General features: G+C 39.2%; 1 protein-coding gene across 1 annotated transcript; it reads right to left on the bottom strand.

Moving 5' to 3' along the window:
- Positions 1-2,493: 2,493 nt before the first annotated feature.
- LOC105052078 (2-Cys peroxiredoxin BAS1, chloroplastic) lies at positions 2,494-8,532 on the bottom strand. The gene is made up of 7 exons (XM_010932781.4): positions 8,228-8,532; positions 7,869-7,943; positions 5,065-5,146; positions 4,893-4,972; positions 3,601-3,726; positions 3,172-3,285; positions 2,494-2,793 (listed from the first exon to the last, which is right to left on the bottom strand). Exons 1-7 carry the CDS (start codon positions 8,453-8,455, stop codon positions 2,677-2,679), a joined length of 822 nt encoding a protein of 273 aa, XP_010931083.1. The 5' UTR covers positions 8,456-8,532; the 3' UTR covers positions 2,494-2,676.
- Between the last annotated feature and the right edge of the window lie 11,423 nt (positions 8,533-19,955).

The raw sequence follows: 19,955 nt of genomic DNA, 5'->3' as shown, positions 1-19,955 counted from the left end.
ACATATTAGCTTTACTCTTGAGTTTAAGTTTACTCAAATTTTAAAGAACGGGGCAATCTCGAGTTTATTTTAAGTGGCTTGATAATTTTACATTTCATAACTAACCCCATACTTTCCTTCTCGGTTATACCTTAAATTGAAGTTGAGAGGTTTGTAAACTTTAACTTGCTATGACATGCTCCCATAGAATATAAGAACATCAAACATCCAATAGAAGGTCCACCTTAATTATTTTTTTTTTTAAAAAAAAAAAAAAAGGACAAGGTTGAGAAGAAGAAGGGAGAGTCTACATAAATAACGGTTAAACGGAAGATTATGGCAATTCCTATCACTTCCAATAAATTAAAGGGGAAAGCAATATCAGATGTTGATTATGGCAAAGGATTTTATCCTCCCTAATTTACCATATAGTTTTTCTAAATTTCATGTATTGATTTGTTACCGAATAAACCAACGTTTTACAACTCACAGAATGTGTCTGCTGGCATGAAACATCAAGGAACGTTTGTATCAAGAAACAAAATCATCACTCAGAACACAATGCTCACATCATTATTATATGTAGCCAGTTGCAGAAGATGAGGTCAGTTGACTGCAAGGGCAGACAGATAATGGTAAGTAAAATATTAAAGCATCAATCTTGAGATGAGTGGATGATAAATGCAATACCAAGGAAAACCATCTATCAAATCTGATTTTGAAGATATGCATCCTTTTTTTAATACCCGAAATTAATACTGTAATGCCTCTCTGTGCAGATACCCAAAATTTCGATGGCAACAATCATGATTTCTGCAAGGTTTGTTGTAGTCATCAGATTGATTCAAGTACTAGAAGATCGCTTTCGGTTTATCCTCCTTTCCTTTGAGACATATAGGAATCTCTTCTCGAATAGAATATGATGTTGGCAAAGCTTTCGACCACATGAATCAAACGAATCACAAAAGAAAATTGCGGAAGTAAGATGTTGCTACATATAAATTTCTTGGGAAACCTGCAGCATATTTTACAATATTAGTTTGGAATGCAATTCTGAATCATGCTTTTAGATGGCCATACCAAAGTAGCCGGTGCCATCATTTCATGAGCAATTTCTAATGACCAAGCATTTTAGGACACGCAGGCCACGTTTGATGAGACGGACTTCGCGCTCCATTTTCGTGTTGCTATCTAAAACATTCTTTGAAACACTACTTCATAGATCGATGTCCTTTATCCTTTCTTTATAGGTTAAGAAAGGTAAGTTCATATCTTCTGTCCTACGTCAGGTCCATGTCTGAGAGTTTGACTCAAATCAGATTGAAACACCTGCCCTCTTGCGCAAGTGGAAAGAGATGACACCATTTGGGCATATCATTTGAGCAAGTGCTCGGTGGTCGATTGTCTTCAGCACTCACAAGCCAATTTATTCAGCTAGATGCATTTCTCAACTTGTTCTGATATGACACCTTTGTGCCCATTTTCATTAGCAAATAGAGGGAGATCGGAACCTATGGCAGGTCTTATTTTCCTTTCTTTTTTCGGAGTAGGGGAATGGAGGAACCGATGGCAAGTTATGATCACAAACTTTCACAATTTGAATTTGGTATAGCCACCTCAACATGATCAAAAGGCACCATCTAACAAGCGTTTCAAGCTTCAACATTATTAATCCGGTTAGTGATATTCTTTGCCACTAGATCTTGTTAGGCAGCTCCGGCTCTGTCCTCACGACAGTAACGTGAATCAGAGCACATTTATGTTCTTATGGTTGAGGGATAAGCAATTGAATCCTTCATAGTTTTCTCTCTCCTCTTTCCTATATGTTACACCGGAGGCACAATAGCTAGAGCATTCATCACGGAGCATTTCTAAACTTGTATTCTCCTTCTTCCTCTTTTTCTTTTCTTTTTTTTTCCTTTTTTTTTTTTTTTTTTTTTTTGAGGCAACATTCTACCTCACAGCGAAGCTGACGCCGTAAAAGTTAAGATAATCCAGTAGCATGGACCCGTAATTCCTGGTATCCGGTTTAAGTCAAATGTTAACGCTGTTGCTTGTCGGCAACTTCAGTTCAAGCACACAACCGAAGCGATATCAGACGATAGCCTCGAATATCAGCCAATTAGTCAGCCGGTCCTACCACTCGGAGGATAACATGTCCCTACAGGCAAGAAAATACGGGTCTCAACAACAAAGATCCCTGACAAGCAAAACTGCCTTTGCTTTGATCCAGCTTCCATCCTTTAAAAACACGGGATGGTGTTTGGTTCACCGTCATCACGAGAAAACAATCAATCAACGTAGGCACCTAAGAATAAACATCTCCAGTTGCTATGTTTTCTGCCAGCCACGACCATCCAATATAGATGATAAGTGCTGTTCATTGTTGCTTCCACATTCATCCGCATTTAAATATGATACATGTCCATGGAGCTTCGTCTCCATTAAATATGAACCCACAAACTGAAACCCTTATTCATCTTTTTGAAAAAACACAAGCAGAAATCTTACACATGAAGTAAAATCAGGAGGGGTAGAAGTCCCTCATGTTTATTCCAAAACATGGGCCCATGAAAAATTCAACTAGATACATCCCTGCATGAAACAGAGAGACCAAACACATTGCAGGGTGATCGAACTAGCTTCCATCTCCTAAAGATGGCACAACAATATAGCAGTAGCAAAATGGAACAGCCCCTATATAGCTGCGAAGTATTCCTTGCTGAGTTTAGGGTCTGGCTTCATAGACTTCTCCCCAGGCTTCCATCCGGCAGGGCAGACCTCATCTGGGTTCTCTTGGACATATTGCAACGCCTGCAAACAACAGGAAGAGGGTAGTTTGAATTAATCTAGGCAAGTAGGGTTTCCAGCCTATAACTTAACAGGGTTAAAGATCCAATCAACAGAAGAGCTATCTGAAATATAAACTAACAGCCAGAAAAGAATGCTGCAAATTTTAGATTAATTTGGAAGTTCTTGAATCAGCTACTGCTGAAATAAACTACATTTCATAGAAAATTATAGGTTAAATAGCAAAAAATAAAAATGTATGACTGTTAGCTTCAGGAAGCAGCTCGTCCACAAGGCAAAGAAAATGAATTAGGCACCGCAAACTGATGTGAGTGACCAAATCAAGAAAATATCTTTCTGTAAAGAAGAATGAGGGCTTTGACCATTCTTCTCTTGTTTTACCTGAAGGGTCCTCATGGTTTCATCAACACTCCGTCCAATGGCAAGGTTGTTAATAGTACAATGCTGAATCACTCCTTCCTTGTCAATGATGAACAGTCCTCGCAATGCAATTCCCTGTCAGATTATACATTCTGAAGTGAGTTAAGCATGCAACACCATCAATTTGATTTACCATGGTGCAAGAAGACTGTTTTAAAGAGAACAATGATTGCATATAAAATGCATGGGAAACTTGAAAGCAGCCAAGACCATTGTCTAAGACATGTTTCCTGTTTTAGACTATCAGATGATCGACATTCCTCTCCACTTGGGAGATGTCTGGGGTTCAAACCCTGGTGGTCACATCCGCACCATGTTTCTTCATTAAAAACAAAAATTAGAAGAAGAAGAACAAGAAGAAGCAGCTACTGAAGAAAAGTACAGTGATACCTGATCAGGAATCAAAACTCCAAAAGATTTTGAAATTGACTTGGTAACATCAGAAATCAACGGATACTTCAGATCACCAAGTCCCCCTGACTTCCTGTCTGTTTGAACCCATGCAAGATGGGAGAACTACAATTTGAAAATGGTCATGGTATCAGAAAAGAATTCCATATTCCAGCAGAAAGAGGGCAACAATTATTATAGCATGCACATATAGAAAGACTTCATATTAAATACCCATATGGCATGAGAACCACTTAGTCAACATGATATTCAACAACATGCAAGAGAAAATGTCAGAAATAATATGGCCATTGAACATAATTTTTGTTCATTCAAATGGTTTTATTTACTTCGTTCAAATTCTTATATCTTTTTTGACACTGATCTAAACAATAGTCAAAAAATGGGAACCGAAAATCAGTTGCCAGAAGCACAAGCATGCAATTCAGCACAAAGTCAAAGATTATAGAAACATGAAGATAACATCAGATATGGAAGATTTTGATGTAAACTGAAAAGCACATAGCTTATCAAGATAATATGATGGGATAGAGAATATTGAAGGAATTCATACATAAATATAATACAGCAAATAGTTTATCTAAATAGGTCATGCACATAAATGTTAATGAATATCAAAACATTTCCAATACACAGGCTCACTTGGACGACCAGCTTCATGTGTGTGATATCACACATAGGAAGCAGATAGAGAAATAGTTCAGAGTTTGGAAGGCACAGGCAATGGCTAAAAAGAAGAAGAATGTAGATGTGGTGGCTCTATTGTGAGATGGTGATGATAGAAGATGATGGTGCAACAGACAATAATAATAGGTAACGGAACTTTGGAAAGGGAGGAGTGGTTGGGGCAAAGAATATCAATTGATATTATCTTCAGTCCCCCCCCCCCCCCACTCCTCTTCCTTTGGCCTCAAGAACATAAATGATATCGAGAAAATAAATAGGAGACCATCTATGCAAATGCTTCGAGCAGATGACACTACAACGGTCACCAGTTTAGGTTTGCTCATCATGATATCCAAAGGATGGTTCCTATGGGGCTGTCAGATAGAAACTTAACTTGCCGACAAAATTTCTGTTTGCTTGACCTTATACGGATTCAGTTTTGGCCATGATTTGTGGAGTGATAACTGTTTCCCACCCATCGGAAGAAAAAAAAAGGGACGAGGATTAAACATCTTGAGAAGAAAACCAACATGAGATCCAAAGCCACTTCCGATGCTAAAGCAAACATGCTTTGAGGTACTGTAACATGGAAGAGAACAACTTACCACACTGTCGATTGAAACACCCAATATTTCTGTATTCAGCTGCTCAAATTCAGAGTACCGATCACTGAAAGCAGTTATCTCTGTGGAAGCACAAAAAGAAAATCATTGACGAATCATTTAATGTTAAAATCACTGCAGATTCAGATTCACAAGTTTGCATGCATGAAATTACCAGTGGGGCAAACAAATGTAAAATCCAGTGGGTAGAAAAACAAAATCACATACTTCTTCCCAATATAATCAGAGAGTTTCACCTGTAAGAATAAGTTAATAATTATAAATTATCCATATAATATTTTTGTGCGCATGTGAGTTTGTGTGTGTGTGAGTTTGTGTGTGTGTGTGCGTGTGAGAGAGAGAGAGAGAGACTTGCAATCAGATAATGCTTGGGAAAAAATAGTAAAACCAAGTCATGAGCATCTTTGCTTAATAATCAAATTCATGTACAGCTAGTGCAAGTTGGAATTTGAACCCTGTTGAAATAGAAATCACCATTGTTCGGACCTTTTCTTTCCTTTCTTGACACATAAGCTTGACCTAAACCAGCATCACCTCACTGCACAACTAATTTCAGCTGGATTTGCTAGAATGTTTTGGGTCAAGGTCCAACATCACCATCTTTCAAACCTTTTATTTCCTTTCTTGGCACATCGGCTTGACCTAAACAAGCCTTACCTCACTGCACTACTAATTTCAGCTGGATTCTGCTCGAATGTTTCGTGTCATGTGACCAAAATGCAGTGTAGAATTAAAATCTTAAACCATGTCTTTTAGCTTTCAAAGAACACTTTATTAGTTCATTTCTTTACTTGAAAGATTATATAAATTAAATCTTCAAACCTCTTATCTTCCAAAATTTCTCGATCAATCATTTCTTGGCAAGGGAAGAGGAACTATTTTGTAGATGATGTATTTGTGGTGTTGTTAAGTATCATGGCATTGTTTAGCATCATAACAAGTATCACTAATGATAAAAACAGAAGATTAAATCAACAACAGAGATTTTAGGTAATTCTTAAAGCTGATACAGCATCTGTGGTACATAGGGGCTTTGGCAATTCTTCATGCAATTTGATTTTATTAAAGTCACTGCCAGTTTCTAGCAGCAACTTGTATAGCTGCAGACTCCATGATAGCCCTTTAAGTGCAGAACAACCTTCAATCCAAAGTCAATAAGTGAGTTTACACTTAAGTTAGCTACTGATATTTCTGCCATAATGCACCAGTGCAGGCATGTCTAACTCCAGCCAAATGCCTGCATGAAGACTCATGTCTGCAGAAATGCAGGGGCACATCCAAACGCACATGCACCATCTATATTAAACCTAACTTTAAGGCATCATAATTCACTGACAATACCTTCTACCATCTTCAAAGTTATTCTCGGATCAAGCAAGACTAGAGCAACAACTGCAAGTAATTCAATGCCTACCCAATGCAAATCACAACACAAAATGATAATATTATGACACATTAGTCAGAGAGCAGGTGATGAATAAAACAGTTTTTTTGGGAGCTTACAGTTTACACATTTCAAATTTTTTTGAATAATTTTTGTATACCCTTTAGGGCCCGATCTTTTAGGGGTAAATACCATGGGAAAGTTGGTCAACTTTCCCATTGACCAACTTACCTATGTTCTCGCACTTTTCAAGATGGATAAATTATTTTTCTATGAGTAGCATTTACCTATGAAATGGAGAAAAATCTTATCTACCTACAAGGTGGCTAAATCATTTTCCCATCAGCCAGTAAAATAGGCATTTAATTTTATTCCTAAAATGCCCAATCCTCATTTCCAATACCTTCATCATTCAATGGCCAATAACTCAGTCATCCACTTTCTCCAAATAAAAGCATGAAAGGTAATATCAAAAATATGGATAAATTTTAGCAACTTAGCCAAGAAAATAGTAATGCTAAAAAACATAGATAACAAATTTCGAAGCCACTTTCCTATACATAAAAGAATATGGGTAAATTATTTTCCTATGCAAATGTTACCTGAAAAATATTTACCTAGGAAAATATAAATTCTCAGGTTAATCTTTTACCCACAGAAGAACATGCCTTTATAGGGAAACAGAATAATGATGAGACTGTATTGCAACCAAATCTTTCACCTATGAACTAAGCCCATATTCTAAATCAGCTCCACCCAATTTCTTTTCATGTGCATAATATAAAATTGAAACTGACTTTCTGCAAAAGCTTTATTTTTGCTAGGAATTTTTAGAAAAGACCAAAACAAGCTTTGATGATATACACAAATTGGGCAAAACACATGCATGAAGGAGCTTCCCTGGACCAACTAATGTCGTTTCAAGTGTCTCATTTATCCAGTACTTTCCAATATCCAAACACATAATATATGTCAACTATAAAAGTTTGCACATGTTTTCCCTTTAACTGTTCCTTGACATATTAACTCTTCGTAGGTTATTATTTTTTTTGTAAATAAACTTTACTAATAAGCATATAGATGACAAACAAACAGCTATGGATTTTTTTTTAAAAAAATGACGAATAAGAAGGTATATTTTCCCCATGATTAGGAAGAAAGCATTTCTGAGTTTAAATCATCAGCTACGAATAATTTTTTTTTTTTTTAAAAGCACTGGGAATCTCCCTACTACATAAGCATTAGATGATCCTATCATTATGGCCATTTAAATCAACATATGGTGATATTTGGCAAGCATGCCTGCAACCTACCTTCTCCCCTGAATGTTTTAACTTGTTGACTTGGGATGTCAGGATATTGTTAAGACAAATGGCAAAAAAATCGTAATCTTCTCGTGGAGGAAAACAACTGAGTGTGACGAATTTTCTAATACAGAAATTTGCAGCACGTATTGCATCTTCTAACTAATACCTCTGCTATAGCAATCATGACACAAGAGGTATGTTGTCAAAGCCGGATTTTCAAGGAAACAATTAGAGGGAAGAATAGCAAAATCAATTAAATATGCATACATTGATGAACTCCTGATCAAAGACTGCTTCAGCCTCAAAATCTGGTGCTCGATTTCCAACCAGCGGCAGCTCACTCTGCAACAATAATTAAATTGCTTAACAAAGAAGGTTAAAAGACTCAAACACCAAAACAAAAGCATTCGAGGGATGCAAGACAAGGGAAAAAATATTTATAAATATGGCGAGATTCACGATATTTAATTAATAACCGCAAGAGTAGGAACAAATCGATTGCAGCAAAAGACGATGGAACCAAGAACAGAAAAACCCTAGATTACGCAAGAAAAAAATCCGCCACCAAGAACGAAATGCCATCAAGTGAAAAAAAAAAAAAAAATCATGAAGTTTAGGAGAACAACCCCGCTGACGGCATTCACGACGAAGCTTCTTCGGGAGGATCTAGGAGAAGAGACCATCGGAGCGGAGCGAGGGTGGAAGCTCTTCCGGAGGCCGTGGAAGCTCTTCGGGACGGCTAGGGTTTTGGAGAGAAGCCCCGGGGCGGGAGGCAAAGACGCTGTGGGAGTCAAGGGCTTGGAAGGGAAAACCCTAGGGTTCGAGGAGACAATGGAAGGAACGGAGCAAGCCATGGCGACGGAGCTCTCTCTACCCTTCGCTCGTTCACTCCTCTCGCTGTGTCTTTGGCTCGGGGAGTGGATAAGAGTATTGAGGGGAGGGGATCTGGGGTTTTAACTAGTGGTGAACCGGTGCCTCTGGTTTCCGACTTTGACCGACATGGACTGGACCGGGTTCCGGTGAAGCGTTGTGGTGCCCAATTGACACGATAGAGATGATGTACAGTCTATAGACGGTAATTGAGCAATATCTATTACCCATTTTTTGTATACTAAAATGAAAAAATTGCGCGCACATGGGTTTCCTCTCGTCATATAGGCACCAAATTAATAGTAGTAATGACATAGATTAATGATGTGGAGACCAAATGAATGCCAAATTCTCCCATTCAAAATGAATATTCTCATCATTTCTCAAAAATAATTAATATTATTCAACGCAAAACATTAATTTCAAATGTATCCTCCATTTTAAAGTAAGCTGATGATGGTTGTAATCTAAAATCCATGTAAAATGTATTTAAGATTATTTTAATTTTGTATAAATTTTTATATTACATTACGTACTTTTATATTACAGTGAATATTCTCCAATTAATCACTGCTTGCAAGCTTTTCAAACCCTTATCATTCCTTTGTCAAACTCATTTTGTTCAGGGATAAGCAAAGCTAGAATAGGAATAGTTAATTTTTATTATAATAGCATGCCATGATTTATTTTTACTTTCATTCAATAATAATCTATATAAAAGAAAAATCATATGAGGAATAGACATACAGATGGTGGTTTTATTTCATAAAGAGAAATTCTTTGTACACCACCCATAGAAAATCCAACATGGAGCGTAGATTGGACCACATAGTCATTATTTTTCAACGCATATTTAGTATCCATAATTTTATTTTTTCGTTTGAAATTTTAAATAATAAAAATATCCTTTTCCTTCCGAAAAAATTATGACATCCTACGCAGATATTATGACATCCTGCATTGAAATTATAACTTTCTGCACATAATATCATAATTTTTTCATAGAATATCATAAAGAGGGAAAGATATTTTCGTCATTGAAAAATTTTTAATCTTTTAGACTAGCTCTGAGCAAGGCACATATGCACAAACCTACTTTTAGTCAGACCTGAGCTCCGATAGACAACGAGACAGCTGTTGTGGTAGACGAGAGCAAAGCAAGGGGAAGAGAGGTGAGTGACGCCAAAGGGAATTCCAGCACGAAAGCAAGTGTTTTTATCACACTTCACTCTATTAGTAGTTTGAACTTGAATCACTAATCTTGCAAGTGCTATTCACTATTTCCTTATAGCTTGAAGCCTAATGGCTAACTGTAACTGAGAATCAACTCCAAAATTCGTAAGGGTATCTGCAAAATGATTTCTTTCCCTGTATATGTAAAATATTCAAGCCTGAAAAAATCATACAATGTTATTAATATACCTGCCACCAGAATAAGGCTCACCAAGGGGGCTTGGCTCAATTAAGTAGAAGACATATTTGAGTGATCTTTCTTTGAATCTACTTCTTCTGAGCCCAACCACCTTTTGGCTCACTCTGTATACTCGTTCCCTTGCTTTCGTCCTCCTATCCATGCATGAAGTTTTTCCACAAAAAGGATATCTTCTAACTAAAAAAATAAGAGTAAACTTTTCAATCATGAAAATGTCCTTCTTTTTTTATGACATCCTATGAAAAAATTATGATATTCTGTGCAAAAAGTCATAATTTCAATGCAGGATGTCATAATATCTGCACAGGATATCATAATTTTTTCAGAAGAAAAAAGATATTTTTATTATTCAAAATTTCAAACGAAAAAGTAGAACGGTAAAGATTAAATGCACGTTGAAAAGCGATTGCTATGTAGTCCAATAGTATGAAGCGTACAAAGAATTTTTCATTTCATAAATAGCTCATGGTAATATTTTTTTGGCTTGGAATAATTACGTTTGGTTTTGATTACCATGCTTAGGATAGCATGGGTCGGATACGACTAGGTTGACAGAAAAATTTCAATCCGCTACCATTATTTATCATATATAAATTATTTGAAATCGAAATGAATGGATTGTAGCGAATTTGGATGGGTTATATCAGTTTGAGCTTCAATGTTGACCTAATATTAATTTTAAATCTAATATTGGACCACTTAAATTTATTTACTTTTTTTTATCAATTTAATATAAAAAAGATCTAAACTTTATAAATTATAAATTTTATATTTATTTTTGATTCTGTATAAAATAAAAATAGAAAAAAAATTATTCATTTGAAAGCAATTATGTCTGAAAGCTTTTATATCAGAATTGTCTTAAATTGATGTGCTTCCATCAATAATTCAACATTAATATTTTCATGAATCCAATTGGATGACGAAATATTTTTTAGAAGGATTTTGCTACGGTGCCTCAAAGCCTCTTTTAGTCATTTTACTGTTGGTCTTTTTCTATCCATTCATTTTAAGATGAACGACGTTGATCTATTTATCAGCAATCCATTTTAATTAATCATGTACATGACTGGTACGGTAAATAACTCAACTTCATATGCAATTAGGAAAGCAAAATGCTGATTGGGTGTCTTGAAAGTCATCCCTCTTCTCCTCTTTCCTTCATTCCGATAGACCACTATCCCTTCCCACCATGGGTCGGCATGTGGCGGTAGGAAGGCGAGTGGTAGTTCTGAGGGGCGGAAGTGGAGGAGAAGGGGGGGCGACAAGCTCAAGCAGTGGTGGAGGAAGAAGGGGGCAGTGGACTAGATTGGCAGCGATGGGGCTGTGAGAAGGCGAGCAGTGGAGGCGAAGGAGGAAGGGGGGCATCGGGCTCGAGCGACGGAGTAGGAGGAAGAAGAGAAGCGGTGGGCTCGAGCAGTAGTGGTAGGGCTGCGGGAAGATGAGCGGTGGAGGCGGATGAGGAAGGGGGTGGCAGGCCCGAATGGCGGCGATGGACTACGGGAAGGCAAGCAACGGAGAAGGAGGAGGAGGGTAGTGGGCTCGAGCAACAGCGGTGGGGCAGCGGGAAGGTAAGCAGTGAAGTTAGAGGAGGAAGGGAGCGGCAGCTTGAGTGGCGACAGTGTGGTTGTGGGAAGGTGCGTGGTGGAGATGGAGGAGGAAGGGAGCGGCAAGCCCGAGTGGCAGAAGGAAAAAGGGGGTAAAAAAATGAGTGACGACCATAGGAGATGAGCAGCAGTGAGATGGAGAACGACGGGCTCGATCAGTGGAGCCAGATGGACGGGAGGAGGCGAGCGGGGCGAGGCGGGCAACGGAAGGAGAAAGGAGGTAAGCGAGCAACAGGCTCGATCGATTGGGGAAGACGAGCAAGAGGTGGGGAGGTGGGCGGGGTGAGGCAGACTCGATCGACAGGAGGAGACGGGTAGGGGGAGGTGGGCGGCGGCGAGGAGGAGCCACAAAGAAAAGAAAATTGGAGGATTAAAATATAATAAAATATTATTTTTATAAATAATAATAATAAAATATATAAAAGTTGGATGTGTAATGTCCTAAATATCTTTTATAATAAAATATAATTTATAGAATACCCTAGCAAAATTTTTTTTAGAATGAAGTATTGAAGTTTAAACAACGCTGTCTCAAAATAAAAGTAAATTTGTGAAATACTACATCGATCAAGTTTGATTTCATACAGATTAAAAATGTAGGAATCGAATCGATCATAAATAATCGATTTTTTTACAAACTTCAATCCGATTCTATTCAATTTATATTTTTCAACCGACCAAAATCGATGTTTATTGGATCGTATTGGATGAATTTTTTCGGATTTTAATTATTTGCTCGGTCCAAACCATGCTATGCATACGTACTAAAACTAATTGCAAAACAACGAAATCTGGGACTCATTGGAGTCATTTTGGCAAATTTGGTTGAGCTGCCGGGTCAAAAGAAAAAAAAAAAAAATCTTATGGTGAGCCTGAGCTGATGCTCTCGACTAGCCCTTGTCATGCTGCAGTGTGCTTGTTACTCCATTACTGTAGAGCTACGAACTTTAACTGCTTCACTTGATTCTTGACCTCGGTGGCTCATCTAGCTTGGGATTTTGGAGAAATCGAGTAGTCCAAAAGTTTCTTGTCCCGGAAGACATCTGCTAGGGAATCACGAGAAGATTGCTTTATGGGCAATGGGCAGAGAAAGAGAACCTACAGTGCATTTGAACCCTGTTGTCCCCGGCTCACCAATTTATCCACGAACGCTCCGAAGAGGTACCTGACAGCATCATAGGTGCGCTTCTTCTATGACCCAACCCTTTAATTTTCTCTGTTCTTTTCGAAATTGGCCTTGGAAGGGCTACTGTTCCAGAGTATATGAGTTTCCTCATTCCCATCGCCTCCTCGTCTAGCTACTTAAAGCCGCAAAAACCAAAAAACCAAAAGAAAGAAAGAAAAAAAGCAATCTTCTCCTGCCTTCTGTCCATCAATCTCTCTCTCCAAATATTTTATTATTTATGTAAAACAGAGAGTATGTGAAAAGTATATATTTATTATTTATATATTGTGTCATGAAATAGAACAATATCTACATCAATATATAGCTTAACAACGTGTCAAATAAGAAAAGTATATCAAGGCTAACAGGCAAATATCCATCATACTTGGACCAGTACATGATGGTAAATATACTTCACATCCCCTGTCAAACTTAAGGCGATAAAGTAGAATCCAATTTGAATTTGTAAATCTGAGTGAAAATATCAGCAATCTGATTAATTAAGATATTCGAAAAAATCATACTGTACCAAGAACATATGTTGGTGCACAAATTGATAATAATTTTTGATACATTTAGTACATTTATAAAAAACAATGTTGTGAGCAATAAAAAAAGTTAAAGATATAAAACACATGAAAAATATATATTTATTATCTATATCTTGTGTGATGAACAATAACGTCAATGTACATCAATATGTAGCCCAACAATGCATCTAATAAGGATAGTGTATGGAACCTAACAAGAAAACGTCGATCATATTTGAACTAGTACAGTAGCATAATGATAAATAAACCTAACAATTTCTTCTAGAAAGACTTGTTAAATTTCTTTTGTTTTTTGAGATTATAATTTCGGGAAATTCCATGGAATACATAGAACATGAACACTGGCTTGTAGGTGACCTTGAACTACTAATGTTCACTGTTTAGACAAGAATATGATTGGATGCTGCGGTCAATACAAGAAAAGCATTAGAAGGGGGTTTGAAAATGTGGGATGCAAACGATATATAATTATGATGATATTGTCAGAAAGGATCAAAAATAGTGGCATCAAAAAGATGCAATCCTCGATGACATATGATGATGAAGAACTTTGGAAGCCGACTTCGAATGATATGAGCCAAGACTTGCTGTTTGTATTACGATTAAGTCGGAAGAGAGAGGAAGCGAGATCTAAGTTTAGCCATGATTGATGAAAGGGATTGAGTTTAGATGGCGTTGTATGAACAAAGACAAACGAGTAAATGAATTGACAATTCAACAAGCAGGCGATGTTAACACCAAGTAAAATAGGATGAATCAGGCATGCAGTCATGATATTGTTATTCCGTAAAGTAGTGATAGGAACATACCGGAAGCTGCTAAAGTTGGATGCTGCTTTATCAAGTCATGCCATGGTAGATGTGGAGAATGTAACAGAAATTTGAGTAGAAGCATCTCTCTTATTGCATTTATCTGGGTGAAGGTCTGGACTTACAGAAATACAAATGACATGACCATTCCTCTCAGAACTGAAAATCATCATTCAAAAAGAAAAGATATGACATGAGTTTAAAGGTACAATTGATATTAGAAGCCACTTCTAGGATCAAGTTATTCTGATGCGACCTTGAATGAACAGAAAAGGACTCCATTTTAAGGTTTGAGTGCTTTTGGCATCGGTTATGGTTTATTAAGCAGCATATATTCGGCTGTTTTTTTTTTTTTTGATACAAATGAGTGAACATATCATTTCGGTGTGAGTATAACTCATAAAATTAAAGAGCAAAATATCCTGCAGGTCCAACGGGTATATCTCACCGTATTGTCAAATTCAATCTTCGAAGTGCTCTGCACACCATAAGATGCCATCCAATTTACCGCATTGTTCGTCTTCTGCAAAATATGCCAAACAAACACCATGATTAAATTACGAAGGACAATCCAACGGATGAGCCTCCAACTATTTCATGTTATTCTGATAACTAATCACCATAGCAAAATCTCTCTCTACAAAAATTCTCTCTATCCATCGTTCTTAACTAGTAGAGATAATGTCTATTCAGACAACTCAAAGCTCAGCTCGAAGGATAGAAGGCCCAAAAAATATAATTTGCCACCACCAACATCTTGGCATTCGAATCTCGGATGATAAAGCCCCATCATCTTTACCATCCCTGATATTGCTATCAAAATTGATTTTGATAAACCGCGAAGGGACTCCAGTGATATGAAAATAATCCTTCGGATCGCTGTCGGAGCAGCATCAAAGTCTCAAAAATCGAGGGTGTCAAGAGACAGACCGACAGCATCGAAATGACTATATTTCATAGTCAAACAAATAGCTCTTTCTAATATCAGATGAGCAGGTATCATCTTAGTTTCGAAGATCAAATTATTTTTGAGAAGCAAAATATGATAGATGGGGTATGCCATTCTGCACCCCATCTATTGTACTTTGACGGATCACGTCCATAAAGAACTCCAGCCAAAGGTCACTGCTCGCCTTCCATGACGAGCGCCCGTCCTCCTTCGATTATTATTTTTTCAGCCCATGCTGCGTGCCAGTGTCGTGCCAAGACTCATAGTGGATGATGTGTCATGCCATATTAATAATTGGCACGTACTGGCACAAAGACATGCCCCTTGGTATGTTGGCATTGGCACGATATGTGCTGACTAGCACGAACTACGCCTCAGTACTGGTTCAACCATCTCCTTGGTCCTGTTCGTCTAATGACCATCCAATTTTCCTCATCTCAAATCAGTTTCTTTTTAGTAAATAAAGGTGGGCGACGCCCTTCTATGGTTGGTTGAAAATTTCTTTCGTTAGTTGTTGGGTGATTTTCTCGTATATTGTCAGCTAAAGCAGAGGAATTGGAACATGGATCGGAGAATGCGTGCAAGAAAAATGTGGAGGTTCATTTGGATGCGTAGAAGGTAATGAGTTGACGTACAAATGTTAAAAGAATATGCAATGATCCAGGAATTCATGATTTTTATGCTCAAGCAAAACCAAATGACGTTATTCTTTCTTTCTTGTTTTCTTTTTTAGTACAATTGTAAAACATGCATGCCTTTTGGTTATTCTATTGATAATACATCACGAATAAGCAAGCAGTAAACAGTTATGCATGAAGACCTCGAGGTTAGGAACTAAGGGGCTTTGAAATGGGAATGGTGCAGACGTATAAGATTTTAACAGAATGAGGAAGTTCATGATCAGTCACAGATGCATGCAGACTGGGATCAATTAGCAGGGAAAGTAGAATCTCGTGACACCTCTGAAGTAACATTTGATGATCCAAATGAGATCACCACAATGATCTAAGATCACCGGTGATGAACTGATCATCTATGATCTAAGATCGTGATATTTTTCTGGACCATGGTCTAGTGATTAAAGACTGTATAATATCAAAATTATCTATAATATATTTCATAAAAATATATTTATCAATCATATAAAATATATTATAAATAAAATATTACTATATTTATTAATATATTAATAATTAATAAATTCTATAAAAATATATTTATTAGTTTTATAAATTATTAATCCTATAAAATATATTAATTATTATTATAAAATTAATATTTTATTTATACTCATAAAATATTAATTATTAATGTAAATATTTATTTTGATTAAAAAATAAGATACATAGAAGTAATTTATTAAATATTTTATTATATAAATATGAAGTATAATAAAATATTTTTACTATAATTTAAAGTTATCATTGAATCATAATATAACAATAATATGATTAATAATATATTATAATATAATATATATTATAAATATAATATATAATATCAAATATAATATAATATCATATATATATATATATACAATATTGATATAATATATTAACGGTATATTGTTATATCGATTTTTTTGCTAGACTAAGGGGTATTTTTGTTCTTGTATTTCAGCTCAAAATTACTTTCTGGAATGATCTTAGATTTACAACTTCAAAGACGAGTATCCCATTACTTAGAGGATGATTTGAGAAGTGGGGGTGATTTGAAATCACTATCACGTAGGATTATTATGGTGCAGCCAAACACAATTGTTGGGATATACCGGCCGACCCCTATACGCCGACTTATCCTCGGAACGGTCCAACCGACGTCCGACTCTACCCGCTGGACGGACGGACGACTCCAACAATATCCGACCAAAGGAGTGCCGGCCAAATAGGCCAATACTGTCTCCAACCGGCCGAACGACCGAACCCATATCACCGACTCACTGTCGGAGGTGGCAGCCGACATCCGACTTCCACAAGGCACCAGATCAGCCGACGTCACCACCCGACGTTCCAGCAACCAAATACTGACATATTGTCGGCCAGCCTGTCCGAACGCCGTACAACCACTATAGGCTGTTGTCCTGTCAAGGACATGCTGTACGATCGCTATGGGGCATTATCCTGCCAAGGATATGGATTAATTCCAATGACTTGACAACTCTCGATGATTTGATAGCTCCCGACGATTTGACAACTCTCAAATTATCTACACCATTAATGGCGGGACCATACCGCGGGACCATACCGTATTCTACTATAAAATGGGGTAAGGCAACAGTTTTGGTAAGCTCTCAAGCTCTCAAGAGCTTTCTCTCTCTCACTGAGCCCCTGATTTTTTCGCTGTTGCCTAGTCTCCTCTTTGACTTAAGCATCGGAGGATCTCCGTCGGAGACATCTCCAATCAGTGAGGACTTTTCTTGCAGGTGCGCGTCTCGGACGATCAGGCGACGAGAGGATTGGCCGCAACAGATTTGGCGCACCAAGAAGGGGGAGCGGCCGCGACCTCTCGAGATGACAAAAATCAGGGCTCAGCGATCGAGAGCTACCGGATCGACGAGGCACTCTTTCTGTCGGGAAGAGGCCCCTCCTTTACCCTCCATGGCGGAATCCAGCTCTTCGCATCCGATGGTGACAACGGAGGCACAGATCGCGGTGATCGTGCGACAAATGACTGTTCTGACGGATGCGGTCAAAAACCTCCAGCAATAGCCGACCCAGTTGCCGCAACCGTCGGCGGAGGAACCGCCGGCGCACCCGATGCCGTCCAGAAACAGCCGCCAACGCCCGCATCAACTTCCGTCTCCTCCTCAAGAGCAGCCATCTCAGCACTCCCATCGAGAAGGGGGGAGGCGGCCACTGCGCGACACTCACCAGTCTCGACATCCCTCTTCTTCTCAGTTGGAGCGAGCGAGGAAGGAGAAGCGACCGTGGACACCATCCGCCTCCCTCTCAAATTTGTTGGGAGGTTCGACCCCTGGGGTTTCTCAACACCGACGGTTGGACGACTATGAACGTAAGTTCGAAGAAATCGACCGTCGGCTTGCCCAGCTCCAGGCGGATGGTCAGAAGTCTTCAAACGACGTCGACTTTCAGACCACCCAACCTCTCTCCCGATTTATCCTCGACGAATCGATCCCTAGTTGGTTCAAGATGCCTTATGTGGAGCCTTATGATGGCTCCACCAACCCAGTCGATCATCTAGAGAGCTACAAGGCTCTCATGACAATTCAAGGGGCAACCGATGCCCTCCTCTACATCGACTTCCCCGTCACACTTCGTAAAGCTGCCAGGGTCTGGTACTCCGACCTGCGCTCAGGGGGTATCCACTCCTTCGGACAGCTCGAGCATTCTTTCGTGGCCCATTTCAGCACCAGGCAAAAATCATCACGAACCTCAGACAATCTTTTCTCCCTCAAGCAGGGAGAAAATGAGACACTCCGACATTTTATAGCCCGATTCAATGTGGCCATACTTGAGGTTCGGGACCTCAACGAAGACATGGCTATCTCGGCCATGAAGAAGGGGCTAAGGGGGTCTCGATTCACATATTCTTTGGACAAGACCCTGCCCCGGACGTATGCCGAATTGCTGGAGCGCGCGTACAAATACATGCACGCGGACGAAGAAACTTCCGATCGATGCCTGACCGAGAGCACGGACCAGAAGGAGAAGCGAAAGAAAAATCGAGCTCCTACCGAACCCAGCAGACCCCCGACCGATAAACGGGTCTCGCCCCGATGGCGGAGTCTGAGATCGCTCCGACGGTGGAGTTTGAGACCGACGCATCGCAGGTATGACTCCTACACCCCTCTCTCTGCTCTTCGTGCACAGATCCTGATGGAGATTGAAGGAGCAGAATATCTGTGACGGCCTCTGCCTCTGAAGGCAAAGGGCCGCGACTGGAGAAAATACTGTCGATTCCATCGGGGCCACGGTCACAACACCGAGCAATACATCCAACTCAAGGATGAAATAGAGGCCCTCATACGATGAGGGTATCTCAAAAAGTATCGAAGGGACCCACCGACTCGACCCCTTCCCGACCGACGATTCCAACCGACTGAAGAGGCAGCGAACAATCAGCCTACTGTCGGAGTCATCAACATGATCTCCAAACGACTGGACCGAGGGACGACTACTGAAGGAGAGTCGACGAAGAGGCCATGCCAGGATGATGTAATTACTTTTACAGATGAAGATGCTTGGGGAATCCAAACTCTCCATGATGACGCTGTTGTTGTCTCGACAACAATAGCGAATTATGATGTAAAAAAGATTATTATTGATAATGAAAACTCGACTAACATTTTATTTTACTCGACCTTCTTTCGAATGTGACTGTCGACCGACCAACTCAAGAGAGTCTCTACGCCCCTGGTAGGCTTCGACGGGGATGCCGTCGCAGTGGAAGAGGAAATTGCTCTTCCTGTGACAGCTGGGGCTGAACCGCGATAAAGCACCATCTACTTGACCTTCATGGTCGTTCGAGTACCTTCGGCCTACAATGCCATATTTGGAAGACCCGGACTAAACACTCTCAGAGCGATAGTCTCGACATATCACTTGCTGGTCTGGTTTCCGACTAAAAATGGAGTTGGAAAAATGCATGGGGATCAACGGCTCTCTCAGTAATACTTTCAAATCTCAACTCAAAACAATAAATCGAAGGATTCTCTGCCTGTCGACAAGTTGGACCAACGGAAAGAGGAGGAACGGGGTGAACCGGCTGAACAGCTGATTTCCATCCCGATGGCAAAGAATCCTAAACAGGTGATCTGGGTCGGGTCGTAATTATCCGACCCGAAGCGACAGCAGCTGATCGAGCTATTGAAAGCCAACATCGATATATTTGCTTGGTCGGCAGCGGATATGTTCGGCATCCCTCCAAAAATAATGACTCACCGACTCAACATCGCCCCTGGCATGAGGCCGGTGAGACAGAAGAAATGATCTTTCGCCCCCGCAAGACAGA

The sequence above is a fragment of the Elaeis guineensis genome, chromosome 9 (genome assembly GCF_000442705.2).
Source record: "Elaeis guineensis isolate ETL-2024a chromosome 9, EG11, whole genome shotgun sequence".
NCBI lineage: Eukaryota > Viridiplantae > Streptophyta > Magnoliopsida > Arecales > Arecaceae > Elaeis > Elaeis guineensis.
The sequence above is the reverse complement of the archived record's forward strand: the minus strand, read 5'-3'. Positions and strand labels throughout refer to the sequence as shown.